The 23,866-nt window shown below is 44.6% G+C and overlaps 2 protein-coding genes across 3 annotated transcripts; both read left to right on the forward strand.

Annotated features, from left to right (window-relative positions):
* Positions 1-1,620: 1,620 nt before the first annotated feature.
* Positions 1,621-6,941, forward strand: LOC121551067 (probable ATP-dependent RNA helicase DDX5). 2 transcript variants are annotated; one of them, XM_041863595.2, is made up of 13 exons: positions 1,621-1,780; positions 2,572-2,746; positions 2,909-3,005; positions 3,114-3,247; positions 3,363-3,428; positions 3,513-3,654; positions 3,740-3,900; positions 4,003-4,175; positions 4,299-4,409; positions 4,495-4,556; positions 4,638-4,697; positions 5,962-6,193; positions 6,426-6,530. In XM_041863595.2, the coding sequence occupies exons 1-13, from the start codon at positions 1,740-1,742 to the stop codon at positions 6,451-6,453; spliced, it is 1,482 nt and encodes a 493-aa protein (XP_041719529.1). In that variant the 5' UTR covers positions 1,621-1,739; the 3' UTR covers positions 6,454-6,530. The 2 variants fall into 2 exon arrangements, with proteins under 2 accessions (XP_041719529.1, XP_041719528.1); XM_041863594.2 differs by having other exon boundaries at positions 1,622-1,780; positions 5,962-6,180; positions 6,426-6,941.
* Positions 6,942-12,431: 5,490 nt separating this feature from the next.
* LOC121551770 (envoplakin-like) lies at positions 12,432-23,866 on the forward strand. The gene is given in 23 exon segments (XM_045213332.1): positions 12,432-12,571; positions 14,615-14,714; positions 14,975-15,129; positions 15,393-15,516; positions 15,816-15,947; positions 16,054-16,095; positions 16,292-16,561; positions 16,682-16,777; positions 16,872-16,982; positions 17,088-17,175; positions 17,178-17,233; positions 17,354-17,508; positions 17,608-17,705; positions 17,857-18,029; positions 18,142-18,320; positions 18,461-18,599; positions 18,754-18,947; positions 19,065-19,215; positions 19,336-19,419; positions 19,537-19,644; positions 19,765-19,857; positions 19,963-20,049; positions 20,052-23,866. Coding segments are annotated over 23 exon segments (6,090 nt in total). The 5' UTR covers positions 12,432-12,527; the 3' UTR covers positions 23,463-23,866.

Here is a 23,866-nt window from a genome sequence, read left to right on the forward strand (position 1 = left end):
AAACGTATTATAACTCGAGACATTTCAGCTTTTCATTGTTGATTAAATTGTTTTGTTTTTTAATCGAAAAACATAATTCCACTTTGACACTAAGGGGTATTGTGTGTAGGTGGAGGTGCACCATCAACTGCACTAGTTTGAGACTGCCATCTAGCCATGTTTTTCTTTACTGGATGTGCTTTCTTTGAGCACTGACGTCACTTATGGTAAAAGAAAAAGCAACCGGATCACAACTGTTTTTTATTTATATATATATATATATATATATATATATATATATATTTTTTACATATGCTTTCGCCAACAGGTTTCATTAAATAATCCCAAGTGATACACCCAGAGAGCCATGTCTACATATATCGCTCTGATACACCTAAGAGCGAAAATGTGTTTATTTGTCAAACGGCAGTCAAGCATCGATCATGTCACCAGAATCAGACCATCAATATTTATTGGAAAGTAGCATCAAGATCACCGTGCACTTTCACCGACTTGTGAAGTTCATAAAAACGTATTTCATATGTAGCCTAATAAACGGAATGGTTTCCTGAGTCATACCATATCGTCGCGTGCATATTTTCGCATAAAGGCGTTTCCACCGCCATTTCTCGCATAATTAATTTTACGGACACATAAAGATCCCACCATGTCAGACGAACAAATTATATCTCGGCATTTATACAATTGTACCGAAACGTCCGGTTTCCATCACAGCTGTTAATACGGTATGAATTTACTCGTATAAAAACTGGATGGAAACGTGGTTATTGTGATACACCTGATAAACTGTGACCAGCTGGGCACAATTGCAGTCTGTCCTATTAGAGATTCAATTTGGAATAGCATTTGTTTCAAAAACATTTTTTTAAATAATGGATTTTCATATGAGATACATATACTTTATAAGGCCATCCCCAAAGCCAACACCTCCTTTGGCCGCCATTCCTTCCAGTTCTCTGCTGCCGATGACTAGAACGAACTGAAAACATCTCTGAAGCTGGAGACTCTTATCTCCCTCACTAACTTTAAGCATCAGTTGTCAGAGCAGCTTACCGATCACTGCACCTGTACACAGCCCATCTGTAATTAGCCCACCCAACTACCTCATCCCCATATTGTTATTGATTTTGCTCATTTGCACCCCAGTATCTCTATTTGCACATCATTTTCTGCACATCTATCACTCCAGTGTTAATACTAAATTGTAATTATTTTGCACTATGGCCTATTTATTGCCTTACCTCCATAACTTACTACATTTGCACACACTGTATATAGATGTTCTATTGTGTTTTTGACTGTACGTTTTGTTTATCCAATATGTAACTCTGTGTTGTTGTTGTTTTTATCGCACTGCTTTGCTTTATCTTGTCCAGGTCGCAGTTGTAAATGAGAACTTGTTCTCAACTGGCTTACCTTGTTAAATAAAGGTGAAATAAAAAACAATATTAACACATTGCGAAAGAATTACCCCCTCCATTTCACACCATTTTCGGACCATAGACGCAAAATCGGCACGTGTTCCTTTCAAATGGCATTGAATGTGACGTTATGCAATGTCAGTTCACGGCGGATTAATACTTCACTCAGACCTAGCGTGACACTTCCTCATGCAATAAAAGCCGATTCTCTTTTTCAGTTCACCGGCATTTCAGCATAACCACTGCCGGGCGGGTCTGATATCGGATTTTCAGGCGTAGTTTATTTATCGTTTTTAATTTATACACTTTGTTTACAAGATGCCTGGATTTTCCGACAGAGATCGTGGTAGAGATAGAGGGTAAGTGTCTGAATTAATTGGTTTTAGGCGAATTTAACACCTCGTGTTGTCTCACCAGAAATGGCTGCCATGACGCACGGGATATCGGTAGCTAGCTAACTCGTTTATCTAGCTAGGCATGACGTTTTTTTAATGATTAAATACGTCAGTCTGTAAATTCACTTTACTTTAAATGGAAACTATCTAAATTGTTATCTACCTTAAGTATTTTCAAATCAGAAGGGACCAACGTTTTTAAAGGCCTCGGTTCGTCATGAAACTAGCAAGACACTTTCTGCCTGACCTGCTGGCGGCCTGTTAACTAAAAGGCGAACATGCTAGCCAGGGGTTGTAATCGGCCAAATAATTTAACTTATCACATTTTTGGAACTTTAACATTTAACTATGTACCTCATCGTACAGCAATTGTCCGATAACCGGCAAACTAACCGACTAAATGTATTTGTACGCCATGTGGCATTATTGAATGCGGATACAAAATGCCGGGCGGTTTTTTTCATTGTTCCTCTGCCGGAATCCGGATACATTGAAGATGGCTGTCTTAACGTGACGCAGAGTCCAATAAAACAAGCATTTCTTATAGTTTTATGTTGGAACTCTGCATCGCATTGAAGTTAATAATTTAATGTTGAACTAGCTGACTGCTAGTTAGCGGTCACTAAACAATGTTATGTTAAATCTAAAATGTAATAATCTTTGATTGGCGTTTAATCAAGCGAGTTTATCTGCTGGTATCCCATCTCTTTTTACATTGTTTGGCGTGACTAACGTTACATCAATAATTTCCCCAGTTATGGCAGCGGACCACCTCGTTTTGGAGGCGGTGGAAGAGGAGGAGGTGGTGGTGGGGGAAAGTTTGGTAATCCCGGTGACAGACTGCGCAAGAAGCACTGGAACCTTGACGAACTCTCTAAATTCGAAAAGAACTTTTACCAAGAGCACCCCGAAGTTACTCGGAGATCTCCGGTATGTACTCTAGTGGTCAAAATCCAGATACAGTTGACTTACTGTAAATGTTACATAATGGCCATTGGAATGTGTTCTTGCACATGTTCCTTTGTTGCCCAATCAGCAATGGCCTTTTTCATTGCCATGCCAATTGATCTGAGTCTCTACATGTCGTTGCAGCAAGAGGTTGCACAGTACAGAAGTACCAAAGCTGTTACTGTGAAGGGAAGGGACTGCCCTAATCCAATTATGAAGTTCCATGAAGCCAGTTTTCCAAGTAAGTACATCAACTGAATGTGGCAGATATTAGTGGAAGTATTTATTTCTGATCCAGACTTGTCTTCAATCTGGGTTGGTGTTCATGTACTCTCCCCCTTTTGCACAGCCTACGTGATGGATGTCATTAACAAAGCAGGCTGGACAGAACCAACACCCATCCAAGCACAGGGTTGGCCACTGGCATTGAGTGGCAAGGACATGGTTGGCATTGCACAGACAGGCTCTGGGAAAACTCTCTCGGTAAGTGTGTTGTGAGAATCTGAGTCTTGACTATTCTAACAACCTAGAATTGCTCTTAAAAATAAGAGGACTGATGGTCTTTTCTTTACTGTAATGCAATGTCTTTTTTCTGCAGTACTTGTTGCCTGCAATTGTGCACATTAACCACCAGCCTTTCCTGGAACGTGGAGATGGACCCATTGTAAGTACCCATGGCTATTCAAAGACTTGTATGTAATCTCTCATCCACCCAACATGGATTTATGGTATTCAATCTTTCTTTCAGTGCTTAGTGCTTGCCCCGACCCGTGAGCTGGCTCAGCAGGTCCAGCAGGTGGCAGCAGAGTACGGCAGAGCTTCTCGCCTGAAGTCTGTCTGTGTTTATGGGGGTGCACCCAAAGGGCCACAGCTCCGTGACCTGGATAGAGGTAAGTTCCACAACAACTCTGTTTTTGGCTGAATTGAATCAATGGAATTATTAGGTGCTCAATTTTTTTGTTGTTGCTTTAATAGGTGTGGAGATTTGCATTGCCACGCCCGGCAGGCTTATTGACTTCCTGGAGGCAGGAAAGACCAACATGCGTAGATGCACTTACCTGGTTCTGGATGAGGCTGACCGAATGCTCGACATGGGCTTTGAGCCACAAATCCGAAAAATTGTGGACCAAATCAGAGTGAGTTCAGTTGTGATGCATTAATGTGCTAATAATGGTCTGTCCATCTCACTTGGTACAGTTGTCAAGGAAGAATTCTGATACCTTCCCTGTTCTCTCCAGCCTGACCGACAGACTCTGATGTGGAGTGCCACCTGGCCTAAAGAGGTGCGCCAGCTGGCAGAGGACTTCCTGAAGGACTATGTCCAGATCAATGTGGGAGCTCTGCAGCTGAGTGCCAACCACAACATCCTGCAGATTGTGGATGTTTGCAACGATGGAGAGAAGGAAGACAAGTGAGTCTTGTGTGTCTGACCTGTGGCATTTCTATACTTGTCTATGTAATGGGTGGAAAATATGACTTTGGTGATGGTGTTGTCAAGTCACTAATTGAATCCTTCACTGCCTTCCGTTTTCAGACTCCTCCGCCTACTTGAGGAGATCATGAGTGAGAAGGAGAACAAGACTATAATATTTACAGAGACCAAGAGGAGGTGTGATGAGATCACTAGGAGGATGAGGAGGGATGGGTAAGTGGCATCAATACTTAGTTCTTGAAACTGTCAGGGTACTCATGTTTTACTGGACTCAATTGACACTTGCTCCCTCCTTTAGTTGGCCAGCAATGGGCATCCATGGAGACAAGAGCCAGCAGGAGAGGGACTGGGTGCTCAATGGTGCGTTTTAGCCACATTAACAATTTAGTATGAGACCTTGAACTTTTATGGCCGGTTAACAATTTCCTTTCCTTTTTTCAGAGTTCAAGTTCGGAAAGGCGCCGATTCTCATTGCCACAGACGTCGCCTCCAGGGGTCTAGGTTAGTTTCATTCTGTCCTTGGTCCCTTGCACCAACTTTTCTCTGAAAGAAAGTGTTTCTTTCTGTAACTCTTCTGCCTTCTGAGTTTCTCCCCTATCTGAAGGAGCAGTCTTTTGAGGCAGGGCCTTGGCATGACACGCCCAGGTCTCCAGAGGGGGAAGGAGGACTTTTGGAGGTGTCCTGACTGGGACGTCACCCAGTCACATACAGAGGTGGCGGGGCCTGAGTGCTGAATATCACGCTGGGCTGCCCAAAAGGGGGCCTAAATGAGGGTTAGCAGCCGCACCCCTGTAAATGCAGCTGTTCTCTGGCATCGGTTTGGACTGCTTCACACCCAAGCTCATGGCTCCACCAGGCTCTGCTGTTTCCATGTCTTGCATGTCGGTTTGGGCATTGTATTGCAAGTCATTGAGTTCTGGAAGGTGTAGCTTTTCTCAAAGAACGTGTGACAAATGTGGCAGTTTCCTAAACTTCTGTTTTGAGAGCAGTTGTAAGTCCAATTACACGTTCACCTCTGTAATGATATGGCTACTGGCGCTTAGTGTCAGTGGGTCATGTCAGTTGGCTGGGGACAAAATCCAAGCTCGCACTCCTCCCTCACCTGAGTTTCAAGTCATGTCGAGACCTGCCAACGAGAGACATTTGATCAAGTGAACACTGGTACTGGGAATATCTTGCCTTGATGAGACTGGGGGTCCTTTTGTTATGGGTCACAGGAGTAAGTGGCTCCATTTTTAGGGTCCCCCCCCAATTGTTTATGGTCTTGGCAAGACGTTGCAGTGTGGCCTTTATAGCGAGCTTCTTATGAGTGTGTGAAGAAAGGGCCTTCGTTGTCACCATAAGGTCCTAGTTTTGGCACATGAGGAGGCAACAGTGCGCATAGCGGCCTTACTGTGTCGAATCACCGGGCGGTCACTTGACATTGTGTGGGGAGTTTGCTGCAATGGGAATGGACTAGTGAATGCATACTCCTTTATGGTAAGACTTCTGATCCCTTGTTTTTGGGGGGATGTTGAGAATTAAGTGAGGGGTTATCTGGATTGGAAGCGTTTGGAGTGTGCATCGTTTCTCTCTTCCCACCGTAGTATCCCCACGGATTAAGTCTTTCTAGAGTTGTCTAATGCTATTCTTTACAGCCTTGTGGAAAAACCAGCTACATCCAGTGAATGGTTGTACTAACTTTGCTCTTTTGGTCTGGCTGTTGTGGTGTGCATCTTTATGCGCTCCCTCTGCTTTTTTTGCCACACTGCAACACATCCTACAGATGTTGAAGATGTGAAATTTGTCATCAACTTTGACTACCCCAACAACTCTGAGGACTATATCCACCGCATCGGCAGAACAGCCCGGAGCCAAAAGACTGGCACAGCCTACACCTTCTTCACCCCCAACAACATGAGACAGGCCAGCGACCTCGTCGCTGTGCTCCGTGAGGCCAACCAGGCCATCAACCCTAAACTCCTCCAGATGGCGGACAGAGGAGGTAAATCTAATTGGTGAGATACAGGAACTGTGGTTCAGCTGCAGCCATTTTTTCCCCACTTTTTTTTTTGTTGACGTGGATGGGTTTGGCACAGTCAAAGCTATGTGATCTTGATAATGTTCATGTTAGTTTGTCTTGAAACCATTGTTTATTTACCCCTACCATGTCTGTTTTCCCATGTACCCATTTCTTATCACACCAACTTGCATAAAAGCCCATTCTAATTTGTTTGTGTTTCCTTTCAGGTCATTCAAGGGGAGGCAGAGGTGGTAGTGGATTTAGGGATGACCGCCGGGACAGGTACTCCTCCGGGGGCAGGCGTGACTTCAGTAGCTTTAGGGACAGGGAAACTGATAGAGGTTTTGACAGTGGACCAAAGAAGGTCTTTGGCACAAATTCACAGAGCGGAGGCTATGGGACAAGTGGCTTTGACAAAAGCGGCAATGGTTTTGGCGGTGGTGGCTACGGCAGCAACGGCCAGTCAAACTATGGTGCCAGCCAGGCCGTGGCGTTCCCAACGCAGAAATTCCAGGCCCCACAGTTTGGTGTCAACCAGGGGGGTGCACAGAATGGCATGAGCCATCAACAGTTCCCATTCACACAGCAACAAGCACCACCGCCCATGGTGCCCTACCCCATGCCCCCTCAATTCCCACAGTGAACATGCACATCAAAGTAAAGATGGTAACTTATTGCTTTTTTGTCCTGTTTAGTCCTATACTCTATCCAAAATTGTACTGTTTTATTTTTTACACAACCGGGTTCAACTGATTTTTGAACCTCTATCGAGTCCTGGGGGGGTCGGTCTGCAGTGCAGCAATAGTGATGGTGCACAGTTTTGCTTTCTTTTACTTATTTAATTTGTTACATTCCTCAACGTTTAGTCTTGTTATTTTGTACTAGTTAATTGCAGATGTATTGTTTTGTCCCACCTGTACCATTTAAAGTGACATGTTAAGATCTTAACTGGGAGGCACTGCATGGCCTTTCGAATTAAAAACCAAGAACACATATTTTCTCTTGCATTCTTTTACACCATTACATGAATTTCAGGAATGCTTGTCTGTTCCACTTTTCCTCCACATCTGGTAAATGGATGAACGCTCGGGAGCAGTAGGGAATTAATCTAAGATTACTTGGGCAGTGTAAGGTCAAATGAAGACATGCCTAGTTTTGTCTAGCAGGTTATATGAACATGGCTATAAATATAGTATTTTTACAATCGCAACTTCAAGGCGTTGGTCTGGGGACTCTGTCATCAGCCTTCCACCTTGCAGAGCAATAGCGGTCAAAAGGAAAGCCCCCCAACACACACACTTGTGCTGTCATGACTTAGATGGGCTGCCTATTGATGTGCATTTTATGACAATCTAGTGTTAAATGAGGTGGAAAGGTGCCTGGGGTGCCACTGAGAATCAAACAACCACCCTTGTATTTATGCGTGTAGTGAAGTAAAAGTTGTCAAATATAAATAGTGAAGTACAAATACCCCCAAAAAACTACTTAAGTAGGACTTTCAAGTATCTTTACTTTATACCACTGTACACAGGCAAATTTGCACATTGTAAAATAGAAAATTTCCCCCCTATCTGTCCAGCAGGTGTTGTGTCCTCTGTGCAATGCTAGGACAGGCTCCCAGCTGACCTGGCTGGTGTTTTCATTATAACCATTAGCTCCCTCAGTTGTTCAACTCTGAGTCATGGTTTCTTCCGCTGTTAGTGGAGATGTATAGAATACTTTATGCGTACTGGAAACACTACCAGCTGTCATGTCTTGAACACAGCCATCTAAAAATTTAGACCGGAGTGGCCTCTGGTATTTTTATTGGAAGGAAAATTACTAGTTAAAGTAGTCAACTTTTCAACTGATGCAATCCATCATTGAAGACTTGAAAATTATAGGGCCTGGATTCACTCACCACTACTTACCATAAATGAATCTCTGCCTGCTTTAACTGAGCAGCACATGAAACCATCCTCTCTCCCATCCCTCTCTTAGCAAGGTGGTGAGGGTTGGGTAACTGGTTGGCCTAGTCTGTCTTCCCACTGAGGTGTTTGGGTGGAGTGACACTTATGATACATATTTTACAGGTAAACACAGATTAAATCATTCTGGAAAGATCCAATTGTCCTTTTGTTTTGGTTCCCAACTGAATTCAGTTTGTTTTAACACACCTTGTACTGTAAGCATTCTTGATGGCAAACAATGCAAGCAGATGGTGAGTGTAAATTGTGATGTCTCACCCTGCTGGAGAAAAGCATGGAACTCATGAACTCAGTTTCTTATAGATGGCTTGAGGGTGAGAGGTACATATTTTCAGAGCCGTGATGATCTGAATGGCCCTAAAGTATGTTTGGCATGTTCACTGTAAATACTGCCTGCACTTTTTCCTTTGTTAGTAGCCTGCGAAAGCTTTATATTTATTTAGCTTTCCTTTTTGCTGCAGCCTTGCCTCTCTTATGACTGGTGCTTTCTCATGATCCAGCAGTGAGAAATAATCCAACTATGGCAGGTTTAGAGGTCCTGTCCCAAGCCACAGTGAATTACAGACACAGGTATTCTGTTCTTCTGCATCCATTCATGTCTCATTTTGTAAATGTGCAATTAAGAAGTGTTCCAAAAAGAGTGATGTCTTAGAACTTTTTGTCAGGGTTGAAATTACACGTTAGCGGAGATGGCGCCTACAGACATGGTCGCCCTGTTCTTAGCTCCTAACCAACTTTACAGTATATATTTATTGAGTGTGTTATTTCTTACATTATTTGCATTATTACCTACAGCCGAAAATAACTTTTGGATATTAGATCGGCGGTCACTCACCAGCATTTCGACCAGAAATTAGATATTTCCGAATTCTGACATTTTGCTCGTTCTAATATTTCTATATTTATTTTCCTTTATTTTCATTTTGGGGATTTGTGTGTATTGTTTTGTATTGTCAGGTATTACTGCATTGTTGGAGCTAGGAACATAAGCATTTCGCTACACCCACAATAACATCTGCTAAACATGTGTACGTGACCAATAAAATTTGATTTGACATTGGATTGGAATTCCCTAAAAATAGTGGCCTGCGCCAACATTAGTATTAAACACCTATACCTGGGGACCTTTTAGATATTTTCAATGATTAAGGGGGTGCCCTTGTTTGCTATGTTCCCATAACCCTTGTAAATGTAGTTCAAGCCCTGCTCTTCAGTGTCTCAAGTTACATACCTCGACTGAAATGTGTTCTCTCTGTGTACAGACTATGTGAGGTGTACATTATTTGTGTGTTCTTGACTGAGCCTCACCCAGATGAATGGCAGCCAGGCTTGCACAATGTGGAATTTAACCAGGTATGTGTTCTGCCCTGTGGTGTAGTGTAGTGGGATAGGGGAGGGGAGGGGTGTGGTTACTTGTTAAATCAGTAAATGAGATTGGACATTTACAATGCAATAATATGCAGCCCCGGTAGCCCACACCTTATGACCACATTAGGAAAACCTGAACTTTGAAAGATGTGATTTTGTCATCCCCAGCACTGCTGCTTTACTCAGAGAGAGTATTTCTTAGCTAGGATTATGAGGTGAGATAGGCCTACATCTATTTTAATTGAACAATAAACATGGTGATTAACATCAGAGAAGATTCCAGCATTACTACTCACAGACATTAGACAGTGTACTCAGATGATACTTTTTATAATTTCTCAACAGATGACATTGTGAACATACACAATACATCAGTGGAGGCTGCTGAGGTGAGAACGGCTCATAATAATGGCTGGAATAGAGTAGATGGAATGGTATCAAAAACATAGTCCATGGGTTTGATACCATTCCATTCACTCCATTCCACTCCATTCCAGCCATTATTATGAGCCGTTCTCCCCTCAGCAGCCTCCACTGCTATATATACAAAAGTATGTGCACCCCTTCAAATTAGTGTATTCGGCTATTTCAGCCACACCCGTTGCTGACAAGTGTATAAAATCGAGCACACAGCCATGCAATCTCCATTGAACAAACATTGGCAGTAGAATGGCCTTATTGAAGAGCTCAGTGTCTTTCAACGTGGCACTGTCATAGGATGCCACCTTTCCAACAAGTCAGCCCTGCTAGAGCTGCCCCGGTCAATTGTAAGTGCTGTTATTGTGAAGTGGAAATATCTAGGAGCAACAACGGCTCAGCCGCGAAGTGGTAGGCCACACACAAGCTCACAGAACGGGACCGGCAAGTGCTGAAGCACTTAGCGCGGAAAAATCATCTGTCCTCGGTTGCAACACTCACTACCGAGTTCCAAACTGCCTCTGGAAGCAACGTCAGCACAAGAACTGTTCGTCGGGAGCTTCATGAAATGGGTTTCCATGGCCGAGCAGCCGCACACAAACCTAAGATCACCATACGCAATGCCAAGCGTGGGCTGGAGTGGTGTAAAGCTTGCCGCCATTGGACTTTGGAGCAGTGGAAACGCGTTCTCTGGAGTGATGAATCACGCTTCACCATCTGGCAGTCTGACGGACGAATCTGGGTTTGGCGGATGCTAGGAGAACGCTACCTGCCCCAATGCATAGTGCCAACTGTAAAGTTTGGTGGAGGAGGAATAATGGTCTGGGGATGTTTTTCATGGTTCAGGCCCCTTAGTTCCAGTGAAGGGAAATCTTAACGCAACTGCATACAATGACATTCTAGACGATTCTGTGCTTCCAACTTTGTGGCAACAGCTTGGGGAAGGCCCTTTCCTGTTTCAGCATGACAATGCCCCCGTGCACAAAGCGAGGTCCATACAGAACTGGTTTGTCGAGATCGGTGTGGAAGAACTTGACTGGCCTGCACAGAGCCCTGACCTCAACCCCATTGAACACGTTTGGGATTAACAATTACATTTACATTTTAGTCATTTAGCAGACGCTCTTATCCAGAGCGACTTACAGTTAGTGAATACATATATCTTTTTTTTATACTGGCCCCCCGTGGGAATCGAACCCACAACCCTGGCGTTGCAAACGCCATGCTCTATCAACTGAGCTACATCCCTGCCGGCCATTCCCTCCCCTACCCTGGACGACGCTGGGCCAATTGTGCGCCGCCCATGCCATGAGTCTCCCGGTCGCGGCCGGCGGCGACAGAGCCTGGATTCGAACCAGGATCTCTAGTGGCACAGTTAGCACTGCGATGCAGTGCCTTAGACCACTCACGCCACTCAGGAGTAACTGGAACGCCGACTGCGAGCCAGGCCTAATCGCCCAACATCAGTGCCAAACCTCACTAATGCTCGTGGCTGAATGGAAGCAAGTCCCTGCAGCAATGTTACAACATCTAGTGGAAAGCCTTCCCAGAAGAGTGGAAGCTGTTATAGCAGCAAAGGGGGGGACCAACTCCATATTAATACCCATGATTTTGGAATGAGATGTTCGACAAGTAGGTGTCCACATACATTTGGTCATGCAGTGTATATAACTTTCAAAATAAAGAAATAGAGCTGGTATGATGCATTTTGCTGTATTTCTGTATTTTGGAAGTTATATACACTGCTCACACCCTCTTAGTATGATACTTTCTCTAAACATTATTGTCCTTCTCTGTTTGCTTGTTGGGTGGATAGCACAGTTGGAATGTGGGGTGCCCAACCTTCAATAAAGGTATATGTAGTAGTAACTATCATGATTCTTGTTGGATATGTTTTTATGCAGTGTGAACTTTGGGCCGAAGTGGCTGTTGGTATATTGTTTGGCATTACACTATAGCCTTTTGGTGTTCTGGCATTTCATCCCAAATATGTCTAGAATCTAGATATTCTATTTGTAATGACAACTAATCAGTGGTTTAATGTCATTACTAGATAATTCAATCTGCAATGTTTCAAGGTGGAAATGAATTTAGATTGGTTTGTAAGAAGTCAGTAAATGTGAGTGAGTAGCACCCTGGAATCTAACAGGTGACTGGCCCTGCTACATTTCAGTGTTCCTCCATTGGAAGTCTACCAATGAGGAATCACACTGTTATAATAATGTGTCTCTCTTAGTGTTGGACTCCCTTGATTTGGAAAAGCAGTGCCTATTCAACAAAGTCTATAAAAATCTATCTTTATTGATTATGCCCAGGTAAGACAAAGTAAATATATTAAAATATAGGAATGGAGGTGTGTAGGAATGGAGAGAAAGTGAGTGAGAGAGAGAGAGAGTGGAATGGAGAGCAGCAGAGAGGAACAGGTCTATCCAGTCTGTTCCTCTGTTCTAGTGCCTTCATGATGACACACCTGTTCATAGGGGTGGAGCTGAGACAGGTGGCTGCTCTTTAACTAGAGAGAGGAGACACGGCTAGAGAGAACTGCACTGGGACTGACAGAACACACAGCCTCCCAGGATGTTCAGCAAGAAGAAGGAGTACGACCTGGTGAAAGTCGCCCAGTGAGTCTGCCCTCCATTGCCTGAACTTTTATGTGTTTGTGTGTCGTGTTTCCTTCTCTTTCCTTCTCTTTCCTTCTCTTTCCTTCTTTTTCCTTTTCTTTCCTTCTCTTTTTCGCTGTCTCTTATTTATCTTTTTCATTGCATCCCAGCCTGCTTGTGTTCCCTGGAGGGGCGACCTGGAATCTCGTCCACTGCACATGTGGGCATTTGTTGACTGGTCTTTTCTAAGTCCAACTTGGAGTGTATTTTTAAGAGTCTGCAGTCTTCCAAGACAATGCAGTAGATGATTTAGATGAAGTATCAGATTTGATCTATGAGCACTTAGTATTGGAAACATCTCATGGCTACATGTCAAGTAAATGGACAGACCTTATATAAGCATAAAATGTATCTTATCTGCCGCTGATTGATGACGAGACAAGACAACAATTTATGTAGTAACTGTCACAATTCGTTTACTTTACTGAGAAAAGAGAAATCTCATTGGTATTTGGACTGTGTTTTATGTAACCACTGTAGTCACTTGTGTGCCTTTAGCAATGGGGTGTGACATTAAGGTGCATTGATCCTCCACATTGCTCTCAGTATTCAATAGATGGCTGCTCTGACTAATTATGTAGACAGAGCAACAATAGCTCTGATGGATAATACTATGTTACACTAAGGTGGCCTGTCCTGGTAACAAAGAGCCCAGAGCACATAAAAGCACTGGTTGAAGAAGTGTGATCTCACAGAAGTTCAGTGAGGACTGTGAGTAACAGACAGCAGATTTGGAATGTGTTTAGGTACATCGCTGGAAGACTCAGGATTTATGTTTATATAGAGAAGAGGGTATGTGCTGTTGCTTAACCCTCCCGTTGTCCTAGGGTCAAAATGACCCGCCACTGTGTTGAACCAACATTATTTAATTTTTATATTTTTTGGATCATTTGTGAGAAGGAGGCAGTGATACTTTCTTTAAAGTCTCACTGCCTCCTTCTCACAAATGATCCCAAAAATATAAAAATTAAATAAAGTTGGTTCAACACAGTGGCGGGTCATTTTGACCCTAGGACAACGGGAGGGTTAAATAGGTTCCTTTACGTCACTGAACACTGTGTCACTCACCACATGTCACTTGCGGGGACACACTCCACATCACTCCTACGCTGGGGTGTGTCTTGGAGCCAAAAGGCTGACATTATACATAGGGCATTTCTAAACTAAAGGAATGACAGGGTGTAGAGTCTGGATCCCCTGCAGCTCTCTGTCTTATAGAACCAGCAGGGTGACTTTTAGGCTTCCTTTTACTGCCTGCCTGCCACACTCCTACTCACCCTGACATGTGTGTGTGCTGTTTGCTTTGGTACTGTAGCTATGCATTATCCAACTCCTTTTAACCTTCTTTAGGATATGACAGGATATGACAGGATATGTCTGCTAACCTAGATGGCTCCTACAGCTATGTGGACTTTGTCATTTTACCACATATACTAACAGAGATAAGCAGTTGTCTAAATGACTCAGAGCTGTCCTGATGCAACAAGGCATGTATGAGATACTGGATACCATACTATTTAAACAGTAAATCTCTCCCCCCACTATCGCTATTCATTTTATTGCCCATTGGAATGTAATTGCGATTCATGGGGACATCAGTAGAATTCCATGTGCCATGTCACCCATTCACTCTAAATTCCTGAGGACACTCCTCAATAATCCGTCAATGTGAGGGTGTGTACGAATAAATAGCTGACTTTCATAACAGCGACTACTAGTAGGAATGACAGAACAATAAGTACAAGAACATACAGACTTAAAGATGTGTTGATTACTAGATGAGTGTGGATGAGTGACAGTCCTTTGTAGAGTTGGATGGGGGAGGCTGAGGAATCCTTTTTTTTCTGCCTGAGGCTGGTTCTCATTTTGATTATTCTACCAAACCTGGAATCTGGTTCCTGAACATTCAGGTTGCTCTACTGAGCTCGCTTAAATAGGCCTACTGGTTTCAACAATGTGTCAATTACACTGATGTGAATGGAGGTTTTACTTTTCTCTTCTCAGGAGCCAAGCTAATGACGTGGCCGTGCTGGTGGTGCGCATGCAGAGTAATGCAGACCAGGTGGAGAAGAATGTGCTGCGCTCTGAGGAGCTGATGGCTGTGGTAAGAGGTCCTACCATCCCTACCCACAAACTGCTTGTGTATGTAATTACACAGTTATACATACATACACCTTTACCTAACATGTTACACTGCCCTACTCAATGAAATATGCATTCCTAAATTCCACTTCATCAAGCAAAAACTTTTCAATCCCCCCATAGATATATTTATCAAGGTGCAATTCAACACAAATGTTTCATGATGGGGAGTACCTTGTGTGGCATTTACAAGTCCATTGTCTGTTTCCATTTCTGTTCCAGGACACAGTGAATGAGAAGAAGGACAGGCCCTTACTGCACCAGAAGAAGAATGCAGAGATCCTGGCTGAGGCTGAGGGGCTGCTGAAGGACCTGTTCCTGGATGTGGACCGGGCCAAGAAGCTTTCACACCCACAGGCTGGAGAGATAGAGAGCGAGTGAGTTCCAGCAAGAACACACACACACGCACACACACACACGCACACACACACACACACACACACACACACACACACACACACACACACACACACACACACACACACACACACACACACACACACACACACACACACCCTTAGAACATGAAACAATGGTTTTGTGACAGAGATACATTTCCAGAGAACGTTCTGAACACTCATGTTCTCTCTTTCCCTCTTTCAATATGCCTCTTATTTCTCTTTTTTTTTCTGGTCCTCAGTGTGAGAAACCTCCATGACCGCTGGTCTAAGGACTGTACCATGTACCGGGACCTGTATGAGGCAGTGCAGGAGGTAGAGCTCACTCCCAGGATTGACTGGACTCAGGTGCTGGAGGAGAAACAGGTGAGCCTGCCATATCCTTGGTAATACTCTATTCAAGACCAGTATGGCGTAGACGGTACTGTACTGCCATTATAGAACAACTTTGGTTGACCACTGCTTTCTACTGGTGCAACCAAACCTTTGGTATTAGCTCCTAGTTGCTTGGAGTAACTTATCTTTCAGAATGTAGTAGTAGTGGTACAAAACTGTATTATCCCCAGGGGGAAAACAGCCAAACAAAGTTAACAAGACATGTGCTTGAGGTAAACATTTAGCTGAACCCTAGAGGATTTACTGTACCTGTGTGTTGTGTGTTACAGAAGCAGATAAGTACAGAGGGGTATGGGCCCAACCTGTCTGATGTGGAGAAGCAGATTGCCTCTCATAACATCCTGCACCAGGAAATCGAGGCTTACGGCTCCCAAATGAACCGCAGCAGCACTGGCTCTCCGGTAAAGACTACAAAGCCCTTGGCTGCTTTCTTCACTCTCCTTCTCACAAAAACTAGGGATAAACTCTAAACAATGATTGTCATGTTTTGTTTTGCTCTGTCCACAGGCAAAGTTGTCTACCATTCAGAGACAGTACACAGATCTCTTGGTGAGTTATTGTCCAGAAGTTATGTAATAAACCTGTGTGTGCATTAAAGTATGGCTCTGACATGTCAAAGGGGCTCAAAATGCTACACTGTTGTGGTTGTATTTGAACCTTTGTGCCTGTGTTATCTCTCCATCGTTGACTATAAGATAGTCCAGGTGTGACTGATCTCTGTCTCTCCCCATGCTGTGTGGTGCAGGAGGCCTCCCTGTGGAGACACAGGTACCTGGCCTCTCTGTATGACTACATGCAGGGCTGCAGTAAGGAGCTTGTCTACCTGAGCGAGTACCAGGAGAGGATCCTCAAGAAGGACTGGAGCGACCGCATGCTGGACCCCCCAGGGGTGCGCATGGAGTACGAGAAATTCAAAAACAACACTCTGCTAATACATGAGAGCGAGACCATCCAGCTACAGATGGATGGGGATCGTCTCCTTGAAATGAAGCACCCTGCCAGCTCCACAATACGGGTATGTTTATATGGCTACAAAATGTAAACCTTTCCCATTGTAATAGCTGAAGTATAGGACATTGGGTTATTCATCATCTACTCTGATCTTCCCTGGGTCAATATGCTTGGTTTGTCTCAGGCACACAGCGACGCATTGCAGAATGAGTGGCAGAGCTTCCTCAACCTGTGCATCTGCCAGGAGGTACACCTTGACAACATAGACAACTACAGGAAGGTACGTCATCTCTTAACCCTGGGAAATGATGTTTCTTATGGCTTGTTGTCATGGCTCAATGTAACATTGCTCCTATGTGTGTTCCTACCTACAGTACCAGTTGGATGTAGAGACCTTGTCTGAGTCTATGAAGAGACTCAACTCTAATCTGGACCCCAAATCACTGGACAACAAGAGCAACCCAGAGATCCTGCTACAGCTTGAGGTGAGATTTGGTTTATTCTTTGTATCTAAGTTCAGTAGTTTCTATGACGTACAGCATTATTTCAATCTGTTCTCTAATATACTCTTCTGCATCTCATATCCTCAGGGTGATGAGAGAGCGATAGAGAGGAACGAACAGCGCCTCGTAGCCCTGAGGGAGTTCAGCAGCACCATCGCCCCTCTGAAGCTGCGGCGTCTCCGCCCCACCAAACCCACCCCGTGGTGTCCCTGTGTGAATGGACCAACGGAGAGGTATAAAATAGCTTCATAGAATAGCAATGTGAGAGTTCTGAGAAGCTAAAGGGCAAACTAATGTCCTGTCAATTGACAGCTGTAGAACAATATAATGATGCAAACTCCTGTCACCCTTAGGACTCAGTGTCTCAAGCAGAGAAGCTCATGCTAAAGTCCAACTCAGACAATGAGAACTGGGAGGTCCAGACCAGCACTGGGAAGACCAAAACCCTGCCTGGAACCTGCTTCCTGGTCCCACCACCAGACACTGAGGCTCTTGAGAAAGTGGAAAGGTAAAGAGAGAGAAAAGTGCACTCTCCTTATTACAATGACCCAAAACTTAACCACCGTCACAGGCAAACTGTTATGTTATTGTGTGTTTGTGTGTCCAGTCTGGACAGAGAGCTTTCTAACCTGAAGAGAAAGAGAACTACTCTGATGGCCTCCCTGAGGAGCCCCAGTGTGGAGGTGGTGCGCTCAGTGAGAGCAGGTTAGTGGAACATCACTCCACTTGTTCAGAACTTTAGCAGAAATCACTTAGTTTGAACTCACAGTGGGACCCTAGTAGATACAGGGCACTAGACTAAGTGTGGCCCTCTCCTGTCCCCTTATTTCTCACTGTGCCCTCTGCTTCTCCTCAGCCCCTGTGGCTAGTTCCCCAGAGGACCCAAAGACCACAGTGCTAGCCAGCCAGCTGGACAAGATCAGCAAGAACCTGGACCACAGTGAGAAGGACATCCTGAGCCGGCTGAGGGCCCCTCTGGATCGCAGTGACCCCACACGTGACCTGGCCAACAGGCTGAAGGAGCATGAGGTGAAGGGATCGTTTTTTTTTTTTTCAGACCACTGCAGCCTGCTACATAGCATAATTATAATAGACAGTGTGGTTCCAGAGTGTAATATCATTGGTGTGTTTCTCCCGCCAGAGGGCCACCCTAACTGTGAGGAACCTTGAGGCAGAGAAGGCAGCGGTCCAGAGAGATATGGAGCCCATCCTAGCCCAGAAGCCCCTTGGGCCCACCACCTCCGCCCTGTCCCTCAAACTGAGTGGTCTTAACAACAAGTTTGACGACACCAACGTCCTCTGTGACCTGTACAACAAAAAGTATGAATTTAGTTTACAATGTGAAATAAAAAAAACATATGTAACGGTTGGGTTGTCTTTATGTTCTTTTTTTTTATTTTATTTTTACATCCAATTCTTCAAGATTCTTCTCACTCACTAATTTCCTTTCTCTTGACCAGAGCCACAGCTTCCATGTTCCTGGAGAGGCAGATCAATATGGTGGACAACTCAGTCTCTGGCTTTGAGGAGCAGCTGGCTGAAGATGCTGCCATCCCTGATGTTCCCAACGTCCTCCAGACACGCATCCAGAAGCTTCAGGTAACACTGTTTCAGTCATATGACCACTTAAAGTTAATCACAAGTTCAATTCATGTCATTATGATGGACTCTTACAAGTTGCAGTGAGTGTTCTGTTTGATTGACCCATCCTCTTTGATCCGTCCCCTGTGTTTCTCCCTTGTCCTACAAACAGAACATGCGGAAGGATGTAGCGTTAAAGCAGGATGAGATGCTGAAGCTGAGCAGGGACTTGGAGTCCACAGAGCAGTTGAGCAGCTCCCTGCAGAAGGGCTTCCATGAGTACTGCCCAGACATCCGCCGCCAGCAGACAGAGGTCAAACACCTGAAGAACCGTTATGCCAACGTCAACAGTCAGCTACAGGAGAGGTGAGAACCCCATTTGTCCCACAACTATATGTAACAGTTATATGTGTCTTGTGTCTGTGGTTACTTCTGTGGTCTATGATATACTGATGCATAATTTTAAAAATAATATTGTTATAGAACGTTTCTGATGCAAGAGGCAACCAATAAGAATCAAGGCTTCCAGAGCTCTGTCCAATCATTGAACTTATTTTTGACCAACCTGCCTAATAATACGATCAAGCCAAGTGATGGACTTTCTCAAATTAACTCCAAGCAGAACTCTCAGAAGGTTTGTGGGTTTATTTTATTTTTGTGTTATTTTATCTCAATAAATGTGTCTGCTATGAACATCGTCAGTTTTCTGCAGTATGTTTATTTTGTTCTTATTGTGTGTTTGTTTTCTTTTCAGAGAGTGGTGGAGGACATAAAAAGGAAATCAGATGATGTGGGCCTAGCAGTGAAACAGTCCCGTGACTTGCAGAATGTCCTCAATGTGAGTTTAAAAAAAATTATCTAATCAGAGCTACCATTATAAATGTCCATATTAGTTGAATGGTTTTGGTCAATGTTGTTCTTAAAAGAGTAAACAAATATTCACCATGTCTCATAGGAGTATGAGGCCAAATCTGATAAGTACCGTGGTACACTGAAAGATGTGGATGATGAAGATGCCAAAAGACGTCACACATCCGCCATGGCTGACGCTGTGCTGAAAAAGGTATTGTGGACCTGAGAGACTGCAACAATCCTCATCCTATATTTGACTTCATTTGCATTCAAGTTGGGGCATTGATTCAAGATCCATGATCTGACCAGAGGCTGTGTGTTTCGGTTTCAGGAGAGAGCTCTATTGAACCTCTACTCAGAGGTGTCTGCAGAGAATGATCAGCTTCTCAACAAGATGGGATTGGCTAAGAACATAATTGCCCAGGTATGACACAATTACTTTGTAAAACATCAACACAGTGGATTCGGTAATCCATCATAAAGTAGTATAGGTTACACTAAATTGTCCACTGTTACCTGCTCTGAACAGAATGAAGAGAAGGTGAGCCAGGTGGTGGTGAAACAGCAGCGGCAGCTGCAGAGTCAGCAGAAAGACCTGGAGGAAACAGACGTTCTAAAGAGAGAGAGCTGGCGGATGAGATCACCAGGCGCTCCCATGCTGAGAATGACCTAGCAACATACAGAAAGAGGTTTATTTCACTGAAAAGCCGCAGAGGCGTGGAACGAATGGAGGAGAAGGAAGTTGTGCAGTACTACCGTGACCCCAAACTAGAGAGTGACCTGGTGTCCCTGAAGAGTAGAATCCAAGATGAGACTGTAAAACGCTCTAGTACCCGGACAGACATAAAGGTTGTCAATGAGAATATCATCCGCCGGGAGACTGAGCTGACAAATGTCAAACCTAGGCTGTTGACCAAGGTGTTGACTGAGTTTGAGAGGGACCCCCAGCTTGACAAGGAGGCCACCAAGCTGAGAGATGAGATGCGCAAGCTGGAGCAGGAGGTCCAGGTGAGAGATACAGAGACGGTCCACATGAAGACTGAGATCACAGTTCTGGCACAGAAGAGACCGACTATCAAGGAGAGAGTAGTGAAAAAGGAGGTGGTGAGACTGGAGAAGGACCCGGAGATGCTGAAAGCAGTTCTGACCTTTCAGACCGAGATCTCAGAGGAGGGGTTAAGATCCAAGTCCCTCAATGATGACATATTCCGCACTAGGAGCCAAATAAACACACTTGAGAGGGTCATTCCCACTATCCAGCCTAAGATTGTTACCAAGGTGCTGAAGAGGGTGGAACAGGACCCTAAACTCATTGACGAGGTCAAGACTATCCACACCAGCCTGGAAGAGGAGAACAAGATAAACAGTGATTTGATAAAGGAGCTCACCAGCCTCCAGATCCGCTACAGTGAAGTGGAGAAGCTGCGGCCCAAGCTTGAGGTCAAGGAGATCATCAATGAGATCTACAGGGTGGACCCTGAGACAGAGGTGGAGCTGGTGAGGCTAAGGAAAGAGCTGCAGGACTCTAATCGAAACCGCACTGATCTGGAGAAAGACATCGACTCAGTTATGGTGGATCTTAAAACTCTGCGTTCCCAGAAACCCAAGTTGGAGTACAAGGAAGTGACCCAGGAAGTGATTAAAGAGGAGAAGAGCCCAGAGGTCATCAGGGAAATGAAGAGGTTGAACGACCAGGTTTCCCTTCTGCGGGTCTCATATGACAGCACCCTCGATCTGCTGAGCCGCCTGCGCAAAGAGAGAGATGAATGGAAAGTCGAAAAGTCTAAGTTAGAGACAAAGCTTGTAAACAAAGAGTTGATCAAATATGAAAATGACCCACTACTGGAGAAGGAGGCTGACCGTCTGAGGAGAGATGTGAGGGAGGAAATCCAGCAACGACGCAACGTGGAGGAAACCGTCTTTGACCTGCAGAACAAGTACATCATGCTGGAAAGGCAGAAACCAGAGGAGAAGATTGTGATGCAGGAAGTGGTGCGTCTTGAGAAGGATCCAAAACAAATCCTGGAGCATGAAAAGCTGAACAAGAACTTGGATGAAGAGGTTAAATCCCGTAGAAAACTGGAATTGGAAGTTCGCCAGCTGAGAGCCCTGGTTGAGGAGAAAGAGAGAAACTTGTCACTGATGGACGACCGGCAAAAGAAAATCCAAGTAGAAATAGAGCTTAGACAGATCAAATCTCGCATCCTTGAGCTTGAAAATACCCCTCAACCCATTGCGGAGAAGATCATTATTGAGGAAGTCCTCAAAGTGGAGAGAGACCCCAAGCTTGAGAAACTAACCAATGGCTTACGCACAGACAGGGATACGGAGGAAACCAACATCAGTCGTCTGGAAAGGGACATCCGAAATCTGAAGATCAAGTTGGACATCCTGCGCAAGGAGAAATCCATTGAAAAGACTGTATATAAAGAGGTGATTCGGGTGGAGAAGGACCAGAATGTGGAGGCTGAGAGGGACCATCTCAGAGAACTAGTGTTACAGGAAAGAAGTTCCAGACGGGACCAAGAAGATGAAATCCAGAGGCTTAATACCAAAGTGACCCGGCTCCAGACCACAAAGTCAAGCACCTCTCACGAAGAAACAAGCATCACCCTCAATCGAGATTCCCTGATCAGAGAGAAGGAAAATCTCCTCAAAATATTGAGGACTTTGGAGTCTGAGAAACAGGACATAAGCATATCGTTCCAGCTGCAGTCCAAGCTGATGAGTGAGAGAAACCAGATAAACAGGCAAAGGGGCTTCAAGATGGATTCTGAGGTACAACGTCTAGAGAAGGACATCCTGGATGAAAAAGACCGGATACACCAAAAGGAGACCTATATTATGGAGCTGCAGAACAATCTGAAGAAAGAGGATCACTCTGAGACACATACCAGAGAGACCAACCTCTCCACTAGAATCAGCATCCTTGACCCCGAGACTGGCAAAGACATGGCACCATATGATGCCTACTTAGAGGGTCTGATTGACCGTAACCAGTACATCCACCTTCAGGAGCTAGAATGTGACTGGGAGGAGATCACCTCAATGGGTCCAGATGGGGAGACCTCGATTCTGCAAGATCGCAAGAGTGGAAAGCAATTCTCTGTCAGGAATGCTCTAAAGGATGGCCGCTTGACCCAGTCCGATCTGCACCGCTACAAGGAGGGTAAAATGCCTATCTCAGAATTTGCTCTCCTGGTCGCTGGGGATTCCAAACCGAAGCCTTACATTGGTCCAATCGCAACACCAAGGACACCGACAAAGACCACTGCAGCATCTTCTTTGAGCACAATGCCATCATCACTAAGGTCTTCCTACTCAAATCTCACAAACAATAGATATGGCAGCAGTAGCAACCTGAATACTTCTAGCGGTGATGAGCTCTTCCCAATCTCTGGGGTGCTGGACACCACCACCAACAGCCGTATGTCTGTGCGTAGTGCTCTGACTCGAAACCTTATTGACCCAAACACAGCCCAGAAGCTCCTGGAGGCACAGGCAGCCACGGGTGGCATCGTCGACCTCAACAGAAAGGACAAGCTCTCTGTTCACAAGGCAGTTGAGCTGGGTCTCATTGACAAAGGTCACATGCATCTGCTGCTGAATGCTCAGAAGGCCTTCACTGGAGTGGAGGATCCTGTGACCAAGGAACGTCTCGCAGTAGGGCAAGCGGCTGAGAAAGGCTGGATACCTCAGGATAGTGCCGTGAGATACATGGAAGCACAGTACCTGACTGGGGGGCTGGTGAACCCCCATAAAGCTGGTCGCATTAGTGTCCAAGATGCTCTTAACACCAAGATAATCGACAGCACAGTAGCCAAGAACCTCCAAGACAAGTCTGCCCACACCAAAGAGTTGATTGACCCCATCACGAAAGAGAAGATCTCGTACAAGGAGGCAATGGATCGCTGCAAAAAAGATGTCACTACAGGACTCTTGCTGCTCCCTGCATCCTCCAGCGGTGACTCCAAAGATGCACCAACATACTCCAACTATCGATTCTCTGGCTCCTACAGCCAAGTCTAGACATGTGGCTGACACACATGCCAGATCTAGAGTGATGCTACAGCTCCAGGTGCTAAATAGAAATATAAATTCAGATCACAACAACATAAAGAAACATATTCTTATGATGTCTTTATGGTAAAGGTAGAACATTTTTATAGTTCTGATTGTTGAAGTCAGAAAATGTCTAGGTTGTACTGTATACATTTACCTGTTCTTTAGTGATGCTATGATTCTCAAGAGTTGCTGTACACATAATTAAAATGTATGTACTCATTATTATATTTTTCTAAACAAACGTTGGTCTCTGTGTGTGATTACTCTTATATGATGGTGGTAACGGTTGAAGTTCAAGTTGTTTATTTGTCATATGGACAGGAACACATTGTGGTTGTCACGCCCTGACTCTGGGGACTCGTATTTGT

Source organism: Coregonus clupeaformis, unplaced genomic scaffold (genome assembly GCF_020615455.1).
Source record: "Coregonus clupeaformis isolate EN_2021a unplaced genomic scaffold, ASM2061545v1 scaf0100, whole genome shotgun sequence".
NCBI lineage: Eukaryota > Metazoa > Chordata > Actinopteri > Salmoniformes > Salmonidae > Coregonus > Coregonus clupeaformis.

Coding starts and splice junctions, on each gene's coding strand:
- LOC121551067 (XM_041863594.2), top strand. CDS start 1,740: ATGCCTGGATTTTCCGACAGAGATCGTGGTAGAGATAGAGG. Junction 3,655..3,739: donor GCTCCGTGACCTGGATAGAG/GTAAGTTCCACA, acceptor TTGCTTTAATAG/GTGTGGAGATTTGCATTGCC. Junction 4,410..4,494: donor AGGAGGATGAGGAGGGATGG/GTAAGTGGCATC, acceptor TCCCTCCTTTAG/TTGGCCAGCAATGGGCATCC.